The sequence below is a fragment of the Pholcus phalangioides genome, unplaced genomic scaffold (genome assembly GCF_987345545.1).
Source record: "Pholcus phalangioides strain wild (caught in Gottingen) unplaced genomic scaffold, Ppha-v1.0 ptg000004l_1, whole genome shotgun sequence".
Classification (NCBI taxonomy): Eukaryota; Metazoa; Arthropoda; class Arachnida; order Araneae; family Pholcidae; genus Pholcus; species Pholcus phalangioides.
In genome coordinates, this window is record NW_028301597.1 from 18,798,779 (window position 1) to 18,826,354 (window position 27,576).

The window sequence follows — 27,576 nt, forward strand, 5'->3', positions numbered from 1 at the left end:
AATTATTTCCGTACGCATCGTGTAATGGAATGTAAAAACAAAGTATGATATCAGGTTTTCATAGACCGAAAGTTGTATTTTGAAAAAAAAAAACCATAAATGGAATGTAAAATTTAATTTTTTTGAACTTTTTGGGTAACATTAGTTTATTATGAAACCAGATACAAACGCAATTGCTGCTTTTAACAAAATATTATCATGGAATAATCAGTTTTGGAATTCTCAAGTAAGAATTTCAATGTTATTATACAGATATAGAGACCAGAATTCCCGAAAATTGAAATTATCTGCTTTAATTAAATAAACCTACATGAACTATATATATATAATGTGACAAACATACACAAATAATTTTAAGAATTTGTTTATTAGCTTTAAATACGTTTCAACCTGCTATTCAATACATCTGTCTGGTAAAATAGATTCCCACAAATGCAAGAAAACACGTCTTCCCACCAACCTACAATCAAAGTGTGCGAAGATTACCCATATTTGAGGTTTTCCTCATTGCACTAAAAATTTTTTTTGTACTGCACGTGACTTTGAAAATGTTCGAAATCTCGTAATTTGCATTCTTTCTCCTAGTTCTGATTGTTGAAATGAGTGTAATTTCCGTGTTTTATTTATATGAATTTTTATGAGTCTATACTTTTATTCTAGAGAAATATGCCTTTTGTGTCTATGTAGGAATTCATATTCAGTCGACATTCGTTGTAATGGCACCCGTCTATGAATTTAAATAATTTAACAAATAGCCTCTTCAACAGAAGCGGTTGAACACATAATTGATAAATTGAGTTATCAATTGATGTGTTGGGTTCTTTGGCTGCTGCCTAGGTCAGTGTTTCCCAAAGTGGGCGATGCAATAGTCCAAGGGAGCGATAGAAGCTAAGAGTATAACATGGGATCCATAGGGTCCTATGGGTACGCTTGAGTCGGGGGACGATGACAGAAAAAAGTTTCTGGAAAAGGGGGCGATGGAACAGAGTTTGGGAAACCATGGTCTAAAATCTAGATCAATGTTCTTCAAGCTTTCTATGACTTGGGCCAGAGAAAATAGTTGTAAAATTTCGCAGACCGGTAGAAGGGGGAAGAGAAATAGTTGACTTCCCCCCGCCCCCAATGGGGTCACGACCCATGGTTTGCGCACCATTGGTCTAGATCAGTGTTTCTCAACCGCTGGGCCGCGGCCCGGTACCCGGCCCTGGCATCAGTCAAACCGGACCGTGAGTGATTCATCGTTCAATTTTTTCCCATTCATTTCCCCTTAATCGTGCTTATGACCGGGCCTTCCACTCGAAAAAAATACTCAACCGGGCCGCGAGCTTCTAAAGGTTGAAAACCACTGGTCTAGATAATGACATTCAATGATTTATGGACATGCCAAACTGAAAAATAAACCTATCTGGTAAGGATGAAAAGTCATTGGGGAGGGGGAGAATCGGGGACAGAGCTTGATTTAATCTATTTATTGGATGAAATAGCTTTTGTGTATTCGTAATGATTAAAGAAATATCAAAACTAATCTTTGTAATACGGGAAGGGTACTGTAATTACGAAGGTCGACTGCATAATAAAAGACTAATGTGTCCCGTATGTAGTGTTACGCATGCTGACTTTGTGGATGTTTTAAGAACTTTTTCATGTTGACTCAATGTAAAAAAAAAAATTGTTAAATTTCTTAAGTGTAATTCTAGGTGGTATATATAATTTAAAACATAAATGTGCAATATTTTTAATAAATTTGGACTATGCAAATTTAAATTTTCATAGGCGCATTTCCACGGAAATTTTTTTTTTAATATTCGCAGAAAATACCATTAAATTCATCCATTCCGTTCCAGAGATTAACTTTTTCGAGTTATTTTTGTAATACAGGTTTAAATCTGAAGAATCATATTACAAGACATTATCTGTTAGGAGTATATGTAATACTTTTCAATCAAATGACCATCAATCAAAGAGACTGCGTTGTATTACTTCTCAGAGATATTTAAAAAAAAAACGAATTTAAGAACCAATTTATGGTATAATTTATCACGTTTTCATGATTTTAATATGATTGAATTTTTTTTTTATCCACATGCAAGAGAAAAGCCATCAAAAGGCAAGTACTATAAAATCATAATTTGCAACTATATTTGCGAATTTGATTAAATGATTCTGTATTGAAATATAAGAAAACTATGCTTTGTATTAACATAAAAAATATTAGTAACGTATAATAATTGTCAATTTATGTTGAAGTTATAATTTTTTCCCTCCAAAACTTGAATTTTAGGAGCATTTCAAATTTTTCTGATCTAACTGTGTATGTGTACGAATGTAATTGTTTTTCCTTTGGTCCTGATGTTTAAAGAAAAACATTGTAGCTACGTATATATGAAAAGATTATTTCATATATATAGCCGAATTTAGAAAATAAAACTTGTTCTTCCTATAATATAAGATTACTCATAATCAGTCAAGATCAACTTTTGAGGTAATATTTTCATTTATTGATTTCACAGCCGTTTAATAGAAGAGCAAAATGACGAGACATTTATATATAAAAGAACTTTACATGCTATTAAAAAAATTCAATACACATTTATTTTTTTGCGGGCACATAGACACATTATTTTGAAATACAATCGTGGTGTGTCTGCTCGATCTAATTCAAATATAAATAATTTCTCTTATACTACAATATATTTATGTCTCGATAGAAATACACAGAAATTATTATTTTTAATTGCGATTGGACATTTTAATACTAAAAGAGGCAGTAATAGTATTGCACAAGTATTTACATTCTACACATAAAGGAAATACATGAACATACAAATGCTACAAAGAAAAATACAAAATACAATAGTAAGAAAATTGGTAAATTTTCGTTATATATGGCATGAAATTATGCGTTTATGAATCTTTTTTGAAATTCATGAATATGATTCATTTAAAATTCATGAATATGATTCATTTAAAATTCATGAATATAAATCATTTAAAAGTTCATGAATATAATTTATTCTAAAATTCATGAACACAATTTACTTAAAAATAAAATTTTATGAACACATTCTAGTAAAATTTTATATATAAACTGTGTGTGAATATTAAAAACGATTTAATTTTTTTCTGTACTGTATAATCAAATTTTTCTAAATTTTGAATACAAAAGAGCTTATAAAAGGTAAATAATGAATGTAAATGATTTATGACGAGATGGTTTATCAATAATGCATATAAAAATTCATAATACTGCACGTTAATGTTGACACAAATTCTCACAACTATATCGTCTAAAGGAGTGATTATTCATTTAGCAAGCATAGTATGATATAAAATGATTTACAGCAGTAATGCTGATTGACATGTGCATGAATGACATTCAAAGAGAAGGGGCTATTCCGTACACACACAGTGACGAACGAAAAAAAGAAAGAAAACTTGATAAATTTCTTTGGCCACAGCTCCAAATTATGAATTCGCAACTTCTCAGCATTGGATATAATTTCACTGGCAAACGTACATCCCAGAATGCCCAACGCGCACACAATTTCTCATGCATGTATCTTCACGCATTTTTAAAAAAAAAATCTATATGACGATGATGTGATGATATCGAAGCATGGATAAGGGACGCGGCGAAACATGGTCATGTCGAAATTTCCTTTGGTCCCCTCTTTTTACCGTCGATTATCGCTTTTTTCTTCATTCTCCTGCCCGAGTACTTTTAGTAGTAAGCTTGTCGAATGGGTTGTCGTTGGAATTTCGGTGGAAAGTCGGGATAAGTTGGTATCGGTTCAGGATGCACCACGTGTCAGAAGTACGGCTGGGGATGGTGGTGATGATGGTGGTGGTGAGGCATCGGTTCGATGTCCAGGTCCAGGGATTCCGACGACGAGCGACGTGATCGACCTCGTTGGTTTATTAGATAGACAGCGAACAGCACGCTCGCCACCTGGATTCATTTGCAAGAAAATATAAAATAATATAAAACAATCATACAATTAATTAACATATGTACACACCGATAATAAAATTTCAATGCAAATACTAATTACAGGTAAAATAATTGAAGCGCATTAATAGTATTGTACCAAAAACTGAAAGAATGAGTAAATTTATAAAAAACACAAATTGTCGCGAAGGCATTAGTAATTTGTAGTTTGGATGCTTTCAAGCATAATTAAGACTATACCTAGAGAAATGATCGATGTTTGATTAATTGACATTTTTCTATGCATTCATTTTTAATTTCACTGCACACCTTTCGGGTGATAGTTTGTTGTTTATTCATTGAAGAAGCTTTATACAGAGATAATACGGTGGGATATTTGATGTCTGTGAGTTCAAGCTCATTTGTGGATGTGATTAATATGGCAAAAGGTGAGCATTCAACAAATAAATATAAAATAAATAAATTGGTGTACGAGTCTGGGATTTTTAGTGAAATGCTTGTCATGGTCAAGATGTTCAATAGGAAAAATTAATAATTTCGCGAATATACGTCACTGTACCACAAAACATGTAAACATTTGATGCAAACAGTTACAGCACGTTTGAAACCTATAAATGATACTTAATTTCAGTCCATGTTAAATTTTTGAAAAATACAAATGGTACTATGGTGGAAATTTCAAACTATTATAATTTTAATTTTAAAAAATAAAATTCCTGATCGTGATGATCACTGTACTGTGGACCACACCTTGATATGCCAATTAGTTAATTAACTTTTTTATGTGTCATGAATGTCTCGTCCACCCGTGCGGTGTTTAAATTCACAGATTGGCATAGTTAAAATCAATAATGAATTTCTTATACGGTGTTACAAAAAAACGGTAAAAGATAATCACCTGGAATAGTAGCACTCCGCCAAGACCACTTATCCATATGTATTTGTTCGTATAAAACCAATCTACGAGCTTTTCTTTGCAGCCGACCTAAATGAAAGTAAATGAAATAATTTAAGCTATTTGTGAACGAGTAAAAAATTAAAACTAATTGTTGCCAACAAAAGCTGATCATTTTGGTGCGATTGGGTAACTAATATTTTTCTTTTATAACAACGATGGAGATTTACTAAAAGAAAATTCTATATCTTTTTAAAAATCACGAATTTAGTATTACGTTCAAGTGAATACCGTTTACATTTCTAAATACACACCGATACCAATTTACCTGTAATAATTTAATTTAAAAAAGATTCAAGGAATAAATAACGTGTTTTGTTTTACCGTGTTCAACCTCTTGACCGCTCCCGTTGAGTTCGAAGTCCCAACGGCGACATTGGTGTAGCAGCTGTCATGTATGGGGTCCGTGTTCCGAGAGAAGTCCTCTGGACCCAGGAATCCACAGCAATGGAGCTGTTCAAAAATTAATAATTTTATCAACAAAAAAAGTATTATTACAGTACCAGCATTTATCACTATTGACATGTTTTATCAAAAAATAATTCGTATATAATTTATGTAGCATTTCACAACCTTTTTTGACTCAAGGACCAGTAAAATGTCTGAAACAATTCGATGGGCTACTAATTTATATGGGTCTAATATTTTATTTCAGTCTGCGCTGGTTTTTCTTTCAATTTGATTTTAATTGGTAATAGGTTGAATATGAGTTAAGTTCAATTAATGTTTTTTTTTAAAGTCTGTCTGACGGTCACCTGTCTCTTCTCCCTTCTTTGTAGACCCCCACCAGTCCACGGTCTACAGGTTGAGAAATACTGTGCCAGGCAATAATGATTTTATTGTTGCGGAGGATATCTCATTACCTGATCTTGAATAATGTTTCTCGTGTTGTCATTCACTTCCTTCCATCCGACCTCCAATATATCAGTCATCTGGAAATTACAATAGCGGAGATGATGCATAAATAACTTATAGGTAAAATTGTGTAACAAATAGGTCTATTGTGCACGTTAAATTTCAAAAATGGTCTTCCGTATTAACGAAAAGAAAAACTCAATACTCTATTCGGATATAGTCGGACCCCGAACTCCAATGTAACGAATCTTTTAGAAGTCGCTGTCACACTGTATCTGTGTTGATCTCAAACTCCGCCTGATATAAGATTTTCCTCGATTTGAAAAGTAAAAATGTAAGTTTTATCTGATTTGTTAAATCGGGGTTCAACTGCGTTTGAGTGTAAAGGCGCGATACTTTTCGTGTAATAATAAGGACAATGATTAAATGTACAGAAAGTTGTGAACATAGAATTTCTAATCATTTCACAAAAGACAATATATTTTTTTAATTAAATTTGGTTTTGTTTTAAAATATGTTTAATTAAAGTGCTAGAGATAAAAACGACATTGTGTTTACCTTGAAGTTCATGATATTGAAAGCAACGATCCCACCTACTTCGGCTGCTACCGTGAGAACTGATAACAGCAAAAACTGCAAAAAAGAAATTTAAATTTTTTGATGCTGAAGAAAAAGAAAATGCCAAAGTTTTGTGATGAAGTAAACAACATAGTTGCATATGCAGTTAATAATATAAACGCAATTGATAATTGTATTCCTTTCAAATTTTGTTTCAATTCTTTAGGTTACCAATGCCCTAAATAAAAAATAGGCGTATAATTATATTTCCATGTATCCAAGCCTTGTAATCGCCCACCCCTCGATAGCCTAGAAGCAATGCTTTCCCTCTGACAATTTTTCCTTTTTTACCTGAGTGGGCCTGTTGTTTACAGAAGTCTGGTCAACCTTACATGTTTTAATGCACTTTTTTTTATATTTTTACTTATGCGGTATGATAATAGAGCGAAGTCTGTACACTTATAGTGAATCTTCACAGAGTGGCAAAAAGTTCTGTGTGGTTAGAATGCGTGGCCGTCCACATTGCCGGAAGTAAAAATATGAGAAAATTAATGTACTGTAAAATACGGGACGTATGGTAACAGTACGATCTTTTATCCAACCAAAAGTTGCTGTCCCTTTTTTACACATGGGCCTACATCTAAGCCTACTAGAGATGCGATTGTGAAAGTACGTCAACATACGCTTAAAGTAAATACGCCCGACTATTGTTTTACTTTTTCATCTTCTGTTTCCGTCAACGTACAACCCGGTTGCGATAGCAGCACCTCGCTGTAAAAAATCCAAGAAACACAACGCGTCTCTTTCACGTGCCGACCGTCAGCGGGTCGTCCTAAGTTTGACGTTTATCTAGTGCGCAATATTTCGTGACACGTTGATGGGAAATTTCAGCAAATCACTCAATGACAACGCATAGCACGAGGATGCAGCAGACGCACCTTGAGGATTATCTTCCATTGATAAAAATCTTATCCCCTGAGAAAATAACAGGATATCGACTCTCTCTCGAATTGGTGATATCCCCCCCCCCCCATCAATGAGAGTGTGATTCGAAACCATCTACTACTATTCATAGCGTATTTAAAATCTCGATGAAAATAACGTTTGGAGATTTAAAACCAAAACTTATTTTAAAAAGTGCACTCATGTATATTTACCGGGAAAAACACGACATTTCCCAGTTAAAGGAAAATTCTTTGCTGTAGGTCATCTACGCTATATCAGTTAACCACGAGTGGAAAAAAGTTTTAAAAATCAGACTTTTTTTTCTGGCATACCCACTTATAAACGTGAATCGTGTAGCATTCACACGTGCGCATTAGTGTTTTTACTTTTCTTTGTGAATTGGCAACGCATATCAGGATGATGATTCACAACAGGCCAACGGAGGCAGCGCCAAAGCTGTTCAAACGCATAATAGAAAAAGGTCAGCCGTGCGCTCTACAACAATGTTGCACGGATTTTTTCTTCCATTTTTTTTCCAACACCATTGTACATAAGCATTAACATTCGCGGATGAATCCTAACAAAAATATTTTTCAAATAGTTTTTTTAAACGCACATTGTCTGGTTTTTCAATCTACTGCACCTCAAATTCAGTTCAAGGAGAATTATATTAGCGGTTGTAAAAAAAAAAAAAAGTCCAATGAATTGAGAAGCTTGAACGAAATTCCTTTTTTGATCATAATTCGATAAAATTTACAAGTGGCCTGAAAACAACTTAAATTGAGTTTTTTCTACTCAAATGGAGAAATGAAATTAAAGAAAAAGGACAAATTGTTAATTTTAACGTCTATTTTTCGTATTGGAAATGTTTTGCTACCAACGCAGTTGTCATTAACTAAGCTTAGGCAGTACCGTCTTGCATGGCCCACTCAGGCACTGCCCGGAAGCCTCAAGCGAAGAGGGGCCTCATAAAAATGAGATCTGGTTGAAATTTCCGATAATTTGTTTGGTAGGGCCTCAGAAAAATCAGTTGACCCGGGGGCCCATGATACTCTCAAGACGGGCCTGAGTTTACTTAGGCAACAGATTTGAAGAATGCTGTCATAATTTCAAAAACTTGGCATTCTGATACTGGGCACCCTATATCAGAAGTTCGAATGCGGCCTTTATTTCATCAAGAGGTATAGTTTCAGTTTAAAAAATGCTCAAAGTGTGTTCAGGAATCACTCTACATCAGTTTTGAGAGTGAAAATACAGTGTCATAAAATAAAAAAGAATTTAAATTTTTATACGGTCCCCCGTTCTCCAACTTACAATTAGAACGTTGATGTTCTATCTCTTCTGGGGGGGGGGGGCGTCCAATCACCATATTTGCTGAAATATTTGAATTTAAAAAAAGGTTGAGAAAAAAAAACAGTGTAAAAGCTAACGGATAACGTTTATTTTCCTTGTTTATGCTGCTTTTCTCCAAACTTTCCTTCGATTTTTGAATTAATGTATCTCAACGAATATTTCACTTAGAAACGTGGAATTCTTTTTTAGCCTAGGAGAGACAGGCCAACAACTTTTTAATTGGAAGTAAGAGGACGGGGGGATCGTATAAAAATTCAGATTTCTAATTTTATGACGCACTATTTTTACTCTCGAAACTGATACAAAGCGATTCCCAAACACATTCTGAGCATTTTGCAAATTAGAACTATACCTCTACCGCGAATGGTTGATGCGATAAAGGCCAAATTAGGGCTTACAGGACACCACGTAGAATTAAATATATTTTTAAATACTTCATGTCACCAGTACGACTTACCAATTTCATAACACAATTGCCTCTTCTGTAGGATCCTATCCATCCAAGGAGGCCTGAAAAAATTATCGGAGAAAACAAGCGTTATTAAGCAGCAAAAGCTAAAAAAGGAAAAATTTTCATTAAAAAAAGAACCTATATTATGTTATACGTAAGAAACGTTTTAGCGCTTATTATTTCATTGTAGTAAAGTTTTATTCTTTAACTTTTCAAACAAATGCCACGTTTACATTATTAAAGGTTCTTTAATCTTTTGTCTTCAGGGACCCTTTGCACAAATAAGAACCCTCTCCCTCCTGAAAATGAGATGAATACCACGGACCCTTTAACAGTATAATATTCAGCACATAATAATGTAAAAACAATAAGTTAATTGTTTGATTATTCAAGCTCAGGATGCCCTGAAATCTTTCTAACCCTTGGTCAAGACTCACTGTTTTAAATAAAGGATTTCAATCTTTTTGAGTCTTAAATGCCCATAGCAGAGCACCAATATAGAAATATGCCACGGGCAACTCAAGTGATCTGGGAATATGCCGCGGTCTACTTAGGTGATCTGAAACTGTGCCGCAAGTCACTCAAGCAATCTGTAAATATGGAAATTTGGAAATTTGCTGCCTAGATAATTTTTTACAAAATTATGTTTGAGGTCGTAGGGTCACATCACCGAAAGCCACATTTGGCCCGCGGGCCATGGGTTAAGTACGTATGACTTAAATAATAAATATAACATCGTAACATTGTGAAACCCCTGCCATCTGTGAAATATGGCATATATAATCCAAATGAAGCCGAATGAAAGCTGCTGCCACCTATCAAATGAAATACACAACTTTTATAATTCTTTGATCAAAATTGATTATCGGTTTCTGATTAATGTGCCGCGAAAAAAAAATAAAACAATATGGTATTAATGAATATTTTATGACCAACAATATTGATTAAATCATTAAATGTGCCTCGGAATTTTAACAGTTGTTGTTTGTGTGGTGTAAAAATTAATTAGATATAATTATTGCTAATTATGTAATAATTATTATAAAAAAATATTACAAAATATTCATTAATATCATACCGCATTGTTTATTTTTTTTATTTTTTTTTTTTTGTGGCACATTAACCTGAAACCGGTCATCAGTTTTGTTCAAAGAATTATAACACTTGTGTTTTCTATTCTATTGGTGGCAGCACAAGCTCCATTTCAATGATGTTTCTTACATGTAATACAATGTTGCAGTGTTTCTTAACCTTCTCTCGCTCGTGGTCCCCATTGGACCATCTTTCTCGTGACCGCCCTAGTCTTATCCAGAGCCCCCCTATCAAGTAGTGAGCCCCTTCTTTTTGAATTGATTTTTTGATCGCATTGATATTGAAGAAAAATTTCATGAGTAAGGTTTCCTGATTCGGTTGTTTTCGTGGAGGGAGTTCTGTGCAGCGATGCCTCAACACCATGCGCCCTTAAAAGAAAGGGCTCCAGAAAATCTAAGAGCCACAGCTTAATTAGCTTACTCTCGCAAATCATGGTACCAAATCTCATAATCTATGACTCCCTATTAGCATCAGGGCCATGCCTGCAGTGCCGTCTTAATGCATGGGCCCAGCCGAGCACGGCCCGGGAAGGGCGCTCAAAAAATGAGATCTGGTTAAAATTTTCAAGTATCTAAATGGGTATGCATTCCTAGCCTCAGAACAATCCCTTTGCCCGGGGGCCCACGATGCTGTAAAGACGACCCTGCATATCTGGATGGGCCCATATTTTAAATTCACTATGAAGGGCCGTTTTAGAAGTATCAGGGGGCTTCTCTACCCTGCTGGGAGAACCTGTATACAAATACGAACTTTCATGCTTATTCATTACATTAGTCAGCCTAATACAGAGGTTCTTCACCATTTTCAGCTGCGACCCAAAATCAACAACACTATCAAATTCACGACAATCGTTCTATTTTTAATTTTAAAACTCTTATAAAATATTTTCTAATTAACAAAATGTTTAATTTCCCCCATGGTGTCTTAATAGGTAGGCCAACAGGGCCTGAGCGCAGAGCCACAAATTATATATTAAAAGCTTTCATAAATTCTGAAATTCTCTTTGATAAAATAATTTGTCATTAATTTCAAATTTTTAATAAATTCTGGGGTCATTTCTGTCATTAATTTTCAATTATTTTAATATATCATGCCGATTTCTCTCCAAAAATGCTGTGTATAAAATCATATTTCAAGAGGGCCTCAAAAATATCTGGTCCCAGTCCAAGCAGTCCAAATAAATAGCCGGTCCATGAAACCAGTGGTGTAACAGATGAATTTATAACCAGATTGTGTAAGTGGAATTATACAATCCATAGGTTAAGGAACCCCTGGCCTATATATAATAATATATCCTTTCTCTTAATAGATATTTCCCCTTATTACATTGATCCGTTCTCTGGAGATGCATTAAAAAAGCTACGTTTTCTTCATTTCTCACTAGAGGCGCTGCCATGTACGCATTTCTGTCGCTGTTACTCAGCAACAATGAAAAATAAAAATTTTCGCAACAATAACGTTTTGAGGCAAACTCTCCAACTTTCATGCTTTTTTGAACGAATGACCTTGAGAACAACAGTGATCCTGATTCAAAATTCCCACGCTCAACAATGATCTAATAAAATCCCCCAATTGATAGATTTTAACAATGCTCTAACAATATAACAGCTGAATGTATAATAGAAATATGCCTCGTGGGCTGCTTTTAACATAGATTATACGTAGGCTGACCATATTTCCTAGGGAAAAATACGGGACATCAATTATCACCAAAGATATCAAAAGTAAGCAAAGGCACTAAATAATGTATTACGATATATATAATCGCATAAAATCTAATTTTGTTTTTGGTTTTTTTTTTTCGTAGAATATTTTACTACGTTTAAACGACTCCAGGATGCGTTTTCTCAAATAAACCCAAATAAGGTCGATAAGAAAAACAAAATTTCCCTATTATTTTTGTATCGACATAATATTTCGTACCTATTTGTTCAGCATCAAGCTGCGATATACATACATGCAATTCAATGAAACTAAAAATAAGGTCAGTAAGTGTTTGTTTGTTTGCATTATTTTGTTCTCTCAACCATTCCATGCATAATGTTTTTCCCTCTCTGCTTCGTTTGCATCTGGAGTAACGAATTATTTGCCAAACATACTCTACCAACTGGACTATAAAAACGATTTCTTGCCATTCCTAAATCAGAACTTACTTTTCCGCACCGATAGTTTCAGAGACTAACGATTTTTTTTTATTATTACCTCTTTATCGAGTCATCACGAAGTGTCCTCAAAAAAAAGTAAAATGGATCATTTGGTACATCAGGACGAGATAGACGGTAAAGCCGAAAGAAATTAGGAGACATCGGAAGAAATCCCGGAAAGAATATTAGTACGGAGCTAACTTATTGCCCTTGGCCGATGGCGGGAAGAAAACGGAGTTGTGGGAAGTGGGAACCTGCCCTGGAAACAATGACCCACTTTCAGCCTTGCAAAGAAACATTCAGTAGGAAAATATCGATCAGCACTTTGTGACACTTACGAGAAGCTGGCGGCTCCTCATCGATATCGTTATACGATGGAACCATTGCAAGCGAAAACAGTCATTATAGCAGGCATGTGAGTGCGTGTGTGTTTCTTGTAGAGAAGGAAATCTTGATACATATAGGAACACGAATCCTCTCTGTAGAAACAGAACCTTGGTGAGAAACGTATTTGTGGAAATATCCGTTCTTAATATGAGCGTCCTTCAGAAATGAACTAGAAAACGTGTTGGTATACATGTTTTGATGGGAATTTTCAATCAACGGACAAGGTCTATTACGATTGGGATATATGAAACATTAACCTTTTGCGATCCAGAGGTTTTTTGCTCTTTTGTTGGTACGTTTCCGCGCTTTATAGTGCTTCAACACCCCCACCCCCGCAATGAGGGAATGGATGTTTGTCCCGTTGTGGTTTTTGTATAGCTAATGAGTTTTACTGAGAAGCCAAATTTACAGGGGTACTTTTATTATCGTAAGGAGACCGTTATAACAACAAAGTATCGTTGTTTCCGCAAAAGAAGGTTAATTATAACTCTAAACCAAAAGTGTTCAACCTTTAGGAGAGTACGAGCCACTTCATTGATTTGAAAACGGGTCGCAAGGCACTCAAATGATAAGGAACAGCAGCCCCGGCAGGCCCGTCATTTGGGGGGGGCGTTGCCCCCCCCCAAATGACGGGCTTTTGAAAATACACTAAAAATGATATATATATACACACACACACACACACAAATACATATATACATACATTGAGTACATGTGCTTTGCCCCCCCCCCCGGAAAAAGTTGAAATGACGGCCCTGAGAGCCCAGGTAATTTAATTAGTCTGTGAATGTACCACAGGCCGGCTGAGTGATCTTGAACAGTACCGAGGGTCACTTAAGTGATCTAAAATTGCGCCACGTGCCATTCAAGTCATCTGTAAATGTGCCAGATGAATGGCACACTTAAAGGCCGCTTGAATGATCTGGAAATGTACCGTGGGATACTTCAATGACTTGGAACATCGCCACAGATTACTTAAATGATACTGTGAATATGCCGCGGGCTTCTTGAGGGATCTGGAATTGAGTTGGGGGTCACTTAAGTGATCTGGTAATGTGTGCACTTTACTCAAGTGATCTGAAAATTTGCCGCACATTACTGAAGTGAAATATACCGCATATCACTTAAGTGATGTGGAACAGCACTTCGGGTCACTTAAGAGATCTGTTTATGTGCCGCTTAGTTCAATTTTTACAAATTAGGTTTGAGGTCGCGCGCCGCAGCAGATAACTCCGAGGACCCTTGAGCATGTATGCTCTAAATCAGTGTTTCCCAAAGTGGGCAATATAGTCCTCCCCTCTGGTGGGCGATGGAATGGTCCGGGAAGCTACGAGTAAAACATAGGATCCTATGGGTTCGCTTGAGTCGGGGCGATGAGTGAATAAGAATTCTGAAGGTGGCGATGGAACAAAAAGGTTTGGGGAACTATGCTCTAAACGTATATATGCGAGGAGAATCCCTAAAATTTAAAGTACAAATGAGTAAAACATTTTTTCCACTTTTCGAAAAAAAAAAGTTTCGAATAAGAAAAAGAAAGGAAACAAACGCCATATATTGAGGAAAATATTTTGCTCGAAATATTTGATTTTGGTGATTAAATTCAAATTGTACTTTTTTTTATTACAGATCATAATGTTCGGATTACCGATTATAAAACGATAAAAAGTGTTATAAAGTCTATCAGATTTCATCATTCAATTTGTCCCGGTTTAATGACATTCGTTTTTGGTGTCTTTCGAAATAATTTGAAAAAAAATTTGTAAATTTTCATGAATTCCCTGTACGCAGATATCTGCTTTATTTTTTAAACAGACTCGATAGCCCTATCTGTGGTTTGTTTTTACAACGCGGACCACGTAAGTGTCAACCAGGAATCGGAACAGCAAAAACATTTATATAATGTTAAAATAAGACCAGTTTGATAATTTCACGCAGACGTAGAAATGGTAAAACTGGGCTGTATAAACATGAAAAATGCGGTCGTTTCAATCCATGTTAAAATAAACAAAAAATATAAAGAATGAATTAAATTTTGTAATGAAAAGAATTGGTGTCAAACTCATACACCGAAGTATAAAATATCTAGCTAGAAGCTATAATATATCTTCAAACATACATTTATAGTCGAAAATCTGATATAACCTCAATAAGTGCCGATTACCCCTGGAGAGAATATTGGTTTTGAAGTGCACGAAATGAAATTATTGTCTCGCAAAAATGTCACTTTTTATGTTGTGGTTACGATTTTGCGGTGTTTTTCAAAGAAATGCTTAGAATTTAAGCTCAAAAGCTGTTTCTAAATGCTTATAGATGTGTAAAAAAATATTTATAAATATTAAAATAAATACAGGATTCGGGGCATGATTGTCGATTATTATTGATTAGTCTTCATGAAACCTTGCCAGCAGGGCTGGGCTTGGTCATTTAGCGGCTCGGTGCGAGAACACTTTTGCGGCCCTCTCTAATACTTTACCTATATGCATGCGCTGGCCCCCAGAGATTAACTCATTTTTGCTCCATACATTCAACGAAAATCAATTTATGGGGCCTATTAAAATCTTGGAACTCTGATCCGTCAAAGAACCTTTCCGAGAAGGTTCAAGAATGCAGGGCCATCTTAACGTATGGGCATAGGCCCAATGGTTGATTCAGGTGAATAGAGATCCCCATGTTAACGAGACACACATACATATGCGAAACAAAATTATGTCTAATGCGTGAAAAAATATTTTGAATTACGGCAGCTGGGACCTCAAGTCTGATAGGGAGACCTGCCCAGAAAATATTTTTTCTGAGGGCTCCTGATGTGCTGTTAAGACCACGCTCCCTCCTCACGTGGGAAAGGCCAACAGGGTTCTGGGGGGGGGGGTTAAATATTAGTCTTATATTTTTTCCAATATTTATAACCATATAATTTCTTGAATATCAATAGAAGGAGCCAGGCAAAAATCTTAGTCTGGGGGTCTTGTCAAAAAAAGCCCTATTCAAGGATAATGGTGAGCCACGGATTCACTATCGTAGCCCTATATGTGTCTGTTAATACATTGACATATTTTCCACCAACATTGACTTTTTAAAGCAGTTCTAGTTTAATGTGATACGTAATCAATGTAATAACACTCAGTTTTACGGTCCTTAACATTTTGCGGCCCGGTGCGATCGAGCCCTTAACACATTCCTAAGCTCGGCACTTCTTGTCAGAGTACCTGTAAGCTGTGAACTTGTTTTTTTTTTTATAGTGTTTTAAAGTGTATTTTCAGCGTTTCTTTATAGTTTATCCTTAGCAAGCTACGACAATATTTAAATAATTATTATGACCTCGGCTATATGATGACACAATTTCACCGTTCCTCTTTTGTATGTATTTATAACAGTGAACGCAAAATTTTTAAAAAGTTTTCTGCTATTGAAAATTATAGTCACGTTATGCATTCACTGTACATATGCTCAAACTTACCATTTAAAAACAAAAGTCCACCTACGCCCATGACGACATATATGAATATCTATAGGACAGAAGAAAATATTTCATTTCATGATACACAACACAAATATATTTCTATAAACTGTCAGTCAATCGATTACTTCGTTCAATTAACTCTAAAAAATAATAAAAAAATCCTTACAGAGAATTGAAATTTTTATAAAATTTAAATAAATGAATATATGAAGTACACAGTAATGTAAATATAAATTGTGAATGCAGTAAATGTGATAAATCGATGATTATCCATGATTGCCAATCATCTCGGTAAGTTTGATAAATTTTCCTCTTTTTCCCGACGATCACTTTTTTGGCACTTTTTTTTTTTCATTTTAGAATCGGCCGTGGACATTCTTTATGAAACAACCCCGGTATAGACCTAAATAATATAAGAAATGCAGAAGTGGGGAATATCAATGGTCAAAGTGAAAACTTTTAACTTGACATGGGGATAATTTTTTTTTATCTAATCACCAGAAGAACATAACTCATTTTTGCGAATTTTTTAGTATCTTACATTAAATTGATTAGTTTCACCTGTTTTAATGAATTCCATGAAGCAAGTAAGATAAAATATAAACACTTTCTGGACAACCATAAGTATTCTTTATGGGCATTGTATAATATTTTATCATGTGTATATATTGTTTGTAATTTGTGTTAATTGCATTTTTAATTGGGTTGCTGTATTTTTGAAACATATGACAACCATATTTTTATGGGCATCTTTTTATCAGCCACCTCGTTGGGCATTTTGCCTGTTGTGGCGTTGTATTTGTATTTGTATTTGGACACAAAACGAATTAAAACTATGGTGAAGACAATGCTTAAAAAAATGTCTGTCTTGCAGAAATCAAGTTTTTTGGACTCCTCTCTGAGCTCTTCTGGCTTTGAGCTATCATTCAACTCATCTTCAGTATATAATTAAAATATAAATGCTTACTGTTGATCCTAAGAAAAATTCTTTGATAGCTGGAGATGTTGCCAGTACCCATAGCATACAGCCAATTAGAGCACATCCTAAAACCTATAAAGATAAATACAAGGAAAAAATAATAATTAAGTGCTTTTTTTTGAATATGTGATAACACAAATAAAAGCCAAAAATAAAGATTGATATTTCCGACTCAAGCAGGACCATTAATTGGCAGACCAAAAAATTTTATTCAAAAGTTACAATCACGGAATAAAATTTTTGATCATTTCTGATTTCTAATAGAATTTAGACAATGGGCTGAATAAGAATACGGTAATTTATTCAGCCTTTTTTTCCCATAACTTCAAGACTTCCATCACCGTGTGAGAAAAGAAGCAAACAAGTTGACGACAGTCCTTGAAACACGCTCGTATACGTTGCTTGTGAAATATGAGAATAGTCACGAGAAAAAGTGCTATATCCTAAATGCAAACCGATCGTCAACATTGCGTTCGTGATCAATCCTATACACGAATCTGTTCGAAAACAAGCTCATTATGATGTATGTAGTATGGAAAAGATATCTGTCGTCTTTTCTTTGATTCAAGACTTACGGCTACGGAAAAATATTTCCCGCATTTGTGAAGTAGAAAAATTTTTTTGAATGATATTTCTCTCCTCCATCCTATTTGTTTCAATCGCTTCAAAATTCGATCCACTGATATTGATCATCATCCCACATTGTTATATCTAATACAAAGTAGTTACATCTAATGCAGTGAAACCTCGATATAACGATACCCTGTGAAACCAAGAAAAAATATCGTTATAGAATTATATCGAGAGTTAACATTATCATCAGTCACCACCAAATTTATACTGTTGTTGGAATGTCTTCTGAATTGGCGTTATTAGTACAGCAGAGTCTCGATAATTCGAGATGTACGGGACTGAGACAACTTCGGATTACTAAAAATTCGGATAATCCGAAAAAAAGAATAGAAAATTATTTTCGAGAAAGGGGGTGGGCTCCAAATATTTATTTTATGGTAAATATACCGTATACGAGTATAGTGCGATAAAAAATTAAGAAAATACTACATGGTCCATCCCTGGGCGACCAGGCTGATTGAAACTAATTCTCATCTGATGAACCTGTTGCGTTTTCTTTGAACCTACGTATTGGTACTTACTCTTACCTTTTCAGTTCTTGATTCACCAGCCTAATGACAGGGAACTCCAGCCCTGGAGACCAGATATGAAAACGATTTTTTGTTCTGTAAATTTACTATAGAGCAGGGCTGGACAAATCGGAAAAAAAAATCACTCGCCAGACAAATTTCTTAGGAGAGAGCCGTACATGTTTTCCCCCAGGAAAAACAGTCCTATATATTTTTTAAAACTTTTCCGGGACTGCCCCTTTTCCTGTTGGAAGACACATCATCCCGAAATAAAAAAAATTTGTGCCATACTTACACTTTAATTTAGCACAGACGTGTATAAAATTTTAAGCGACAATGCCGATTTAATGGTGAGCTGGCGTTTGAGATTTGTCCATCCCTGCTATAAAGGGACCCAGGGCCGCAACTGGGGGGGGGGGGGTGCAGGTGGGTCTGGTGCCCCGGGCGCTGGACTGGGGGGGGGAATTTCACTCTTTAACCTCTCCTTCAACATTATGAGGGGGCACTAAAATGCGTGCTTGCCCCGGCTGACCAAGCATCAAGTTGCGGACCTGTAAAACATTCTGAACTGCTGGCACACCGAAGACCATTTTAGTATGGCCAAAGTCCTCTTCAAACTGAAATTACTGGCATTCGTGGCAAAACAACAGAAAATGTGAGTGTTTTGTGTGAGGAGGAATTTCAAAAAATTTCAAGTGCTCGGATTAACCCCGTCGCGTACAAGTTGCTGGCGATGAATTTAAATGATCTGTATTAGACGTATAGGCGATAAATGTGGTAGCCTTGCTCCACGTTAAAAAAGGAAGAAAGGGAAAGAAAGAAAAAAAAAGAAATAAGGGTGGGGAGGAACAGTACAGAGATGATTGTATAAGAGAGTACAGTGCCTATTTTTTTCACCGTCACCTACAAACTTATTTTGTAGTTCTTTTTACGTGTTCTATTTCTCACTTCTATGTGCAGTGTAAAATAGAAGGATTAGTTCTGAGAAAGATACATTATATATGTGCGTGGGGGGGGGGGGATGCCGTGAAGGAGGAGGGGGGAGAAAAAGCTGAGCAAAGCCAACACCATCGTTACCTCATTGAAATATCACGATGGTGGTGAGAGGAGAGAAAAGAAAACACAAACATACAACTTTGTTTCATATGGTTACAATAAACTTTTTCTCCATGAGGAAAAAAGATGAAGGAGGAAAGTCAGAAGGATTGAATTTATTCCACTGGCGTTTGGACGCAATATTACGTCCCTGATCGTAAAGGAGTTAAACGGAACTTTCGAGACTTCACTGTACCACCATAAAAATCATTGCGTAACTATTTATATATTCGCCCCAAAAAATTATATTTGCTTAAACGATGAATATAATTCAGTTAGTGTTACACGCTGCAAAGTGGTTTTCTACAAAACGCTTTTGTGTACAACAAAGAGTATAACTTCACGGCAACTTCATTAACAATTTCAGCTTTTTCTCCCCCCCCCCCCCCACATATATATAATGTATCTCTCTCAGAACTAATCCTCTATTTTATACAGGGTAGATGGTGCAAAATACCGATATTATTAAACACCTTCGAAAGAAAAAAAAAATTCTGGTGAGGAACTTAAAAACCACATGAAAATGATTTCGAGGGAAATATTAAAAAATATCTTTGCAGGATTTTCAAAATCTGTAAAAAAAATATCGTTATAGAGGGATTTATCGTATTGAAGGATATCGTTGTATCGAGAGTTTAGGCGATTCCAAACAAGATTTGAGAAAATGTCATTGCAGAAGGGGTTTATCGTTATATCGAGTATCATTGTATAGAGAGGTTTCGCTATATATAAATTCAAATAAAATGTTCAAATAATATGATATTTTAACGTTAGTTTTGTATCAAGTCGTTTTCTATCAGATGGTGAGAATTGCTATTTCAGTTCATTTCTGCAATTTAGTTATGAAGTGACTCGCGATTCTTCACAATCTTCCGCGGATTTATATCGCATTAAATTGATACTATAATCACTTAAAAGCCCCTAATTAATGCTTTCTTCGTCCACCTCTCAATTCAGTCTAGAACTGTCAAAAACAATGAAAAAAGCGCTTTCAACACAAGTTACGATTAGAGCCTGGACAATATGCATAACCGCATATGCAATTGTATGTTTTAGCCTTTTTTATAGTTACTGCATGCAAATGCCGAAATTTTAGAGACAAGAATGAAGAGATGGTATTTTTTCGGCCTGAAATATACTGAGAAATTGAATTTTCTGGATGTTAATGCCGAAACTGATAGTGGCAAATCACTTTTCTTTCCAAATATCAGTTTCGGCATTAACATCCAGAAAGTTCATTTTTTTAGAGATAAGTTTATATTTTTAGCATTTTTTTCTACTAATTGCGTAGTACTAATGTTTTGAAGATTATTTTTTTTTTATCTTTTTATTCTTCAAAATGTCTTCAAGAGACTATTTCACCATTGAGTATTGCTCATTCTCGGGCATGTTTTTAGTCATTTCAAAATGCATAGTTTTTGTAATTCTAAATGCATGTTTTCACTTTTTGCGCCAATTTTTTTCCCAGTTTTACTGCTTATTTTTCTTTTCTCTTAGGGCATGCATGCTTCAGTGCTTATATGTTTTTTGTGCCTTTTTAATTTTTGTGCAATTTTTTTTTTCATTTTGCTGTGAATCTTTTTTGTAAATATTTTTCATTTTAGACCATATTTGTGCATTTTTAAATGCACTTTCTCCTTTTTTGTGCATGTTTTTCCTCTTTAGGAAAAATACATCGTTTTTAAATGCATAATATTTGGAAAATTTTTATTAATTTTTCATAATTTCGGTGCTTTGAAATGTATATATTTTTCATTTTCAGTCTGTTTTCATTTTTCGCACATACTTTTGATATTTCGGCAATTTTAAATGCAGATTCATCTTATTTTTATGCCCCTTTTCAGCGCATATAATCCGGGCTCTAGTTATGGTCATTGTACCATCGATCATTAAACATTAAGATTTTCTTAAAGAACACAAAATGTGAATCAAGTTTTTTCCTCGCATTAAAAAAACGAAAAGAAAAGGTCGTAATGAAGGTTTTGTCATGCACCAAATGGCAATTTTCATATTCCGAAATCCGATCTCGTTAAAGAGAATCGAAAATTGATAAATAATAGGAAATGGTTGAAGAAAAAAAATAACCCGATATCAAGTGAGAGAAATCGACCATGAAAGTTTTATCGAAAAGCAAACATCGGTAAGCTCATGTAAAAAGGGTGTGTAAAGTGTTCATCCTCCACAAAAAAGCTTTCCGACGCGAGAAGAAAATGTAATCTTTGCACGTGGTTTTACACCAGCCTCTATAATCCTTATTAGATTAGCGAGAGAAGAAAGAAAAATAAAGAGGATTGTGTGTCCTCTCTTATTTCCATCTATCCTTTAAGAAAAATACGAGAATAAACTTTCTTAGAAGAAAAGAATGAAGGAATTATTGAATGGAAGCCTGTTCACGAGAAACAAAAATAACAAGCTTTCAAGCTAAACGATGAATATTTATGACAATTTAGTCTTGGAAAACTTCCAGCTTATACTGTATACACGAATCCTGAGACCAACTCCATGGAATAGAGTAAAAAATTATTTTATGAGGAAGCATTATTCGCGTTTGTTATGGACGTCATCGCTTACCAAATAAGAAGAGTATGATATATCCAATACGTATCTTTTTTTATACTTTTAAAAAAAAGCTATTTTATTGAATGATAAGTGGCTGTTATTAAGTGATAGAGTTGGTCGTTTAACCAAGGACGAGTTGCGTATAGATGAGAGAGAATTTAAAGTTATGGCGGGATGTTGAAAAAATAATTGAACAGTAATACTCGGTTGTAACGGTCTCAGTTATCACGACCACCATCCAATGACCGGATTTCCATAAGTGTTATTACGAATTAAAATAGTCATAATTTATTCTGTCGTCTTTCACCTGTAAATAGTCATCAACGCATTTTTCTGTAAATCTCGCCAACTTGAAGACAAACTTGGTGAATTTAGCGACAGCCGCGAAGATTTGGCGGCGTAATGACACCAAAAGATTTTTCCAGAAGCTTCCCGAATTTTCTCTGTCTGTACAAAAGACACCTCCAGAGCAGGACTATAGGGAGGTTTGTTGAGCCTTGTCTGTTAGAGAAGCCGCTTTCACGAGGCTTTCTGTTTAACGTGTTTCGTCAAATCGCTGCTTGTAAATACGTGAAATAGCTTTTGTGTGAAATAAATCTGTTGTTCTTAAAATTGCTTCGTGCTTTGCCATCTATAGTACTTGTGAGAGACAGTATCCGGAAAAGTATAAAAGTTGAACTTCGTTAATGAAATTGAAGAATTTCATTAACGAATTTATTTATTTTGATAAAGCGACACATTTTTAAGCACTTTGAATTTCTATGAATGATTTAAAAAATATTATTTATATTGAAAAGATGAAGTAACTTCAAATTAGCCTGCCATAATACATTTCAATTAATGGTCTCAAAAACCTCGGTTTTAACAATACTTCGATTATAACCATGAGTAAGGTCCCCAAAGGCGTATTTACGGTTTTGCCGCTTGTGGGCTACACGAATTTTGCCGCTCTTCTCTCGTTCTAGTTTAGTTTACCTGACCACTCATTCCTCGAATTCGCCGCTCTGTGCTATAACCCGCTTTGTCCCCCCACGATGCTCACACAACCACACAGTGGTTATACGGGACGACCGGCAACTTTCAGCCCCCCTGCCCAATGCTTCCTTCATGTCGACGTCTCTGGATATAATTCACTGCTTATATATCTTCGTTGAGACAGCGGCGGGCCATGTTCTGGTTAGGAGGAGGATATAACCGAAAATTCCGCGGTAACTTTTGAAATTTCGTTTTTTTAAAAAATCGGATTCGACTGCAAATAATTTCATTAACATACTACTCTGTATAACTAACTGATTGCAATTTCAGTATTTAAACCGAAAATTTTAGTACACAATTTCATTAATAGCTACAGTCAGTTGAGGACATTGTTGGGTACAGTATTAATCTTCAGTATTATTTTTCTAGAAGAATATTATGTAAACGAGGTGTATGTACGGTCAAGAAGTAATAGCATTATTTTTGTGTCATTTTAAATTTCTTGAATACCTACTGAATGCGTCCAGAATATCACTTCTATTGTAATGCATTTTCTCATGTTCATTTTATACATTCGGCCTTCTTTCATGTTTGAACTAAATTTTTTGTATTTGTTTTTCTCATTGCAATACTATTCGTGTTTATTCTTTTATGCATAAAAAAGAATTAATTTGCTAATTTGCATATCGTCAGTGTCTATAACAGGGTGACATTCCGTCGACCAAACCTCGACGAGAAATTAATTATTTTAATGTACCATCTCTGCATGGCCACTGGTCATTGAACTAACTGGTCGAGTCTTTGTGTGTTTGCATTCTCATTCTTTGCTCCGAATTTTCTCTTCCGGCTATCTAATGTTATCTCTGACATTATTAAAAAATTCATTGAAAATGTGTAATATTCCATATCGACAGCAACAAAATCTGTAGAAAATCCGATAGTAACGCACAAGGTGGATACCTTTTCCCTTTTTTTTTTTTTTTTCTGTCTCTCAGCTGAACAGGATGGGCGTTACTGTTGGATTCAGATGACGGAATTACAAAAGAATGATGCCGCATAGCTTCATTCTTACTTTTCTATCACGCATGCGCCAGTATGTATATATATAATACTTTACCGTGACATAAATGGGGGAAAAAGTATAAGTGATATTTAAGACTGTATGGGCATTATATTTATTGCACGCAACTAAAATAAAAGGAAATCCTTATGGGGGGGGGGGGAGAATCATAATAATGACCACCCCTTAATTACATAACTGCAAATTAACAGTATTCCTCGTGTAAAAATTGAAGTTCATTCCTGAAAGATGAAAAACATCTAAGGCTTGTTTTTTAAACACGTTGATTTCATTCTTTAATCTGGGCAGGAAGATCTCAGCATTGGGCCAGTGGTTCATTTGCACAGGAACACTCCCCTTTTTTTTTAGAGATCATGAATTCAGGGCAGAAGCAAGAAATTTATTTCGGAGGGGGTACAATTGATTTCTATAGGGGTGGACCAAAGTGATAAAACAATAGACTTATGTATGGTTTATGTAGAGCAGCGGTTCTCAACTGGGGCTCCTTGTGCACTCTCTTAGGGGCTCCACGGCCACTCGAGGAAAATAAATTTAAAAAAAATGGTAAAATTAAAAAAAATAATTATAAATATTTTTAAATAGTAAAAATGAATCAGTAACTTTGATGAATAATTAAAAAATTGGCCTATGGAACTCCGCCATAGAGTTTTTTTGCTCCGCGAATCAAAAAGTCTGAGAACCGCTGATGTAGAGAAAGACGTTCTCTCCGATTGTTAATACAATATACAGTGGAACCTTCCCCTAACGGACACTTTTCTGATTCCCAGTCACGAGCTTGGAGCATAACCTCGTTGAATGTGATAAATTCTCTGTTTATTACCAAAATTTAATAAATTCAAGTATGGAAAAAAATTAGAGCCTTACTTAAAAATATGCCTTATACAGTATATCTTACTATTCGCTGTCGAGAGTGTCCGCTAACGGGTAATGAAATACATTAAAGTCCTAATACACAACAACAGTTTATTAGGGATTTAAATACTGTAATTCCGGGTAATTTTCTTGAACATTGAAAAAATTCTCTCTCTCTAGAACAAATTTTTCGGTAACTGAAGATGTTTTTCTTCATTTTTATAAGACAAAGTGAGTTCGTTATACGGAGACTACACTGGGAGTTTGTTTTTGATGCTCAACACCTGTGTTTGTAATATAGTGAAACCTCACTACGATATTTTTTTAATATTGTTTGAAATTGCCTATAGTCTAATGTTAAACTCCTCTCGATACAACGATATCCGTTACTATTATTATTATCCCTATATAACGATATTTTATGATTTAACGGTATAGCGAAAAATTCCACACCAGTTTTTGTTCTTTCGAGGATGTTTAATAGCATTAGTACATGTATTTTCAATTTTCACTCAGAATTCATAGATGGCAGCCCAAAAAAATTCACACACAACACTATACATGCTCTCAGACTGTTAGGTACACACACTCACACTTCCGGCACAACTCAATCGGTATTAAATTTTACATGGCGACAAACCAGATTTGTGCTCGGTCTGAAAGAAAATATTGGAAGTTTGCTAAGAAAATAAGTTAATGATGTCGTGAAGGTACTTCCTGTGAAATACTCAAAAGTGTGGTGCAGGAAATTACTTTACAGGGTGAAAAGCAATTCACTGAATTTTATTTATCTCAATTGTATATCCTCCGCACACACACATTCACGTGTTGTGAGTGTTTCCTTAACGTATTTATGCTGTCAGAGCTCTGCTTATTTCGGTGCTGCCATTTGTCTTGCGTATTTTTAAGTAAAGCTGTTTGAATGCTCGAATATTCCTACTAGCCGTGATTCCTTTTTGCAATTTTGGGTCTACACACGTTGGTCTTTCCCCAGTACTGAATATTAATCCTGATTTATGCTGAATAACCGAGCAACTACCAAGCCAACAATCCACCAGGGCAGACTTTTTCAACCTTTTTTTTGTAGTGAATAAATACTCACAAATACATTTTACGTGGTACTGACGGGGCCAATTCAGATGAGATGCCAACCACAGCATAAATTTGATAACGCTACCTACATCTCGACATAACTCCTCTACAAATATATTTTTTTCTCGGTCTCCAGAGTATCGTTATATAGAGGTTTCACTGTACAGAGGGGGCAAAAAGTTTGTAGAAACTTTAAAAATGAATAATAACCGAAATAAATAACGGTTGGCAGGGTTAGCATCGCTAGGTCACCGACTTTTAAGATAGGGAAAAAACTCAAAAACAGTTGATTGGTTGCGCTGGTACGAGCGACTTCGGTGGAAATATGCAAATTAGACGGTTACAAGAACTTGCGCTCCTAATCCACAAGCAGTTTACCGTTGTAAATCGTGTATGTGGAGGACCTGCTGCACTCAGCCATTGCTGGATTTGTGACTCGCCTGCAATGTGCCCCTCGCCTGCAATCCTCTGTGGTGGTGGTTATGTGGAACACAAACTGCTGTAATATACGATTTGGAGGCGCATATTTTCTTTGACTTGTGTACGTCAGCGCCACTTATCGGTTGTTTTTAACTTATTTTTTCCCCCGTCTTAAAAAAAAATTTCCACGACCTAGCGATGCTAACCCTGCAAACCGTTTTTTATTTCAGTTATTTTTCCGGTTTTTATTCATTTTTAAAGTTTCTACGGACTTTTTGCCCACCCTGTATATTGTTAGGAAGATGCTGGAATGTTTAAAAATTGCCTTCAGAATCACAGTCTCTGATTGTAAGAATATATTGAATACCTAGAACAAAAATTCAAATCTGAAAGTGCTAAAAAATAATAAAACGCGAAAGTGTCAGGAATCAAAATTCATCGAAATCTCAGATGTTGAGACTCGCATTACAAGAAGTTTTCTCAAACAAGTGTCAAAATACGAATGAGAGAGAAGTCGCGCTCGGCAAAGAACAAAAGACATTGGCAAGAGAGAAAGGGATAAACGAATGTAAGATGGTAGGCGTTTAACACAGGACAAGGTCGAACATTACGATTCAAGTGACAGACCTCGGGATGCAGTTAGTTCTGTATGGAGGAGGAGGCGAAGAGAAAGTATGGTGGAGGGGAGGGGGGGGGGCGAGACCATCAACACAAATGGATTCGAACTGCAACATCCTCCTCCTGCTGCTCCTTTACAGCGGATGCACGACTTAATTATGGCAAAGTGCACCACGTCACATTCGATCAAGTCCTTCCTCTTGAGTATAACTTTCCCATCCGAGAGACAACTACAATAAGAATGACGTTGACACAAGATCTAATTAATCTTCCAGAAAAAAAATAATAGATAAATGGCAATGGCATGCGGAAAGGCTAATGCATCTTTTGTAATCTCGCATCTGGGAACTCGCTAAATTTGGATATGGTTTAAATTTCCGTAGCTTATGAACTTTCTCAGTCGTTGAAATCAATGGTTCTCAACCTGGCACCATATAGTCCCCCCCCGACAATCCTGGGATATTCTGGGGGGGGGGGCACACTGGAAGAAGTCAAGTGAAAGGGGAACCATGAAAGATGGGGTACACCCTTAAGGTGCCCACAAAAGAGCTGTGAAAAAAATTTACTTCGGAGAGATGAAGTTTTTAGGTGAATTATGGAGGGGGAAAAATGGA

The 27,576-nt window shown here is 35.5% G+C and overlaps 1 protein-coding gene across 1 annotated transcript in view; it reads right to left on the reverse strand.

Moving 5' to 3' along the window:
• Nucleotides 1-2,475: 2,475 nt before the first annotated feature.
• LOC149086705 (tetraspanin-18B-like) overlaps nucleotides 2,476-27,576 on the reverse strand; it is a 65,217-nt gene continuing 40,116 nt past the window's right edge. Inside the window, exons 2-9 of the mRNA XM_089231063.1 lie at nucleotides 17,117-17,200; nucleotides 16,147-16,195; nucleotides 9,073-9,125; nucleotides 6,318-6,392; nucleotides 5,768-5,836; nucleotides 5,229-5,357; nucleotides 4,848-4,934; nucleotides 2,476-3,949 (exon numbers count right to left, since the gene is read on the reverse strand). Coding sequence (XP_089087189.1) covers nucleotides 3,809-3,949; nucleotides 4,848-4,934; nucleotides 5,229-5,357; nucleotides 5,768-5,836; nucleotides 6,318-6,392; nucleotides 9,073-9,125; nucleotides 16,147-16,195; nucleotides 17,117-17,200 — 687 coding nt within the window. The 3' untranslated portion in view covers nucleotides 2,476-3,808. The remainder of the gene's footprint in view (nucleotides 3,950-4,847; nucleotides 4,935-5,228; nucleotides 5,358-5,767; nucleotides 5,837-6,317; nucleotides 6,393-9,072; nucleotides 9,126-16,146; nucleotides 16,196-17,116; nucleotides 17,201-27,576) is intronic.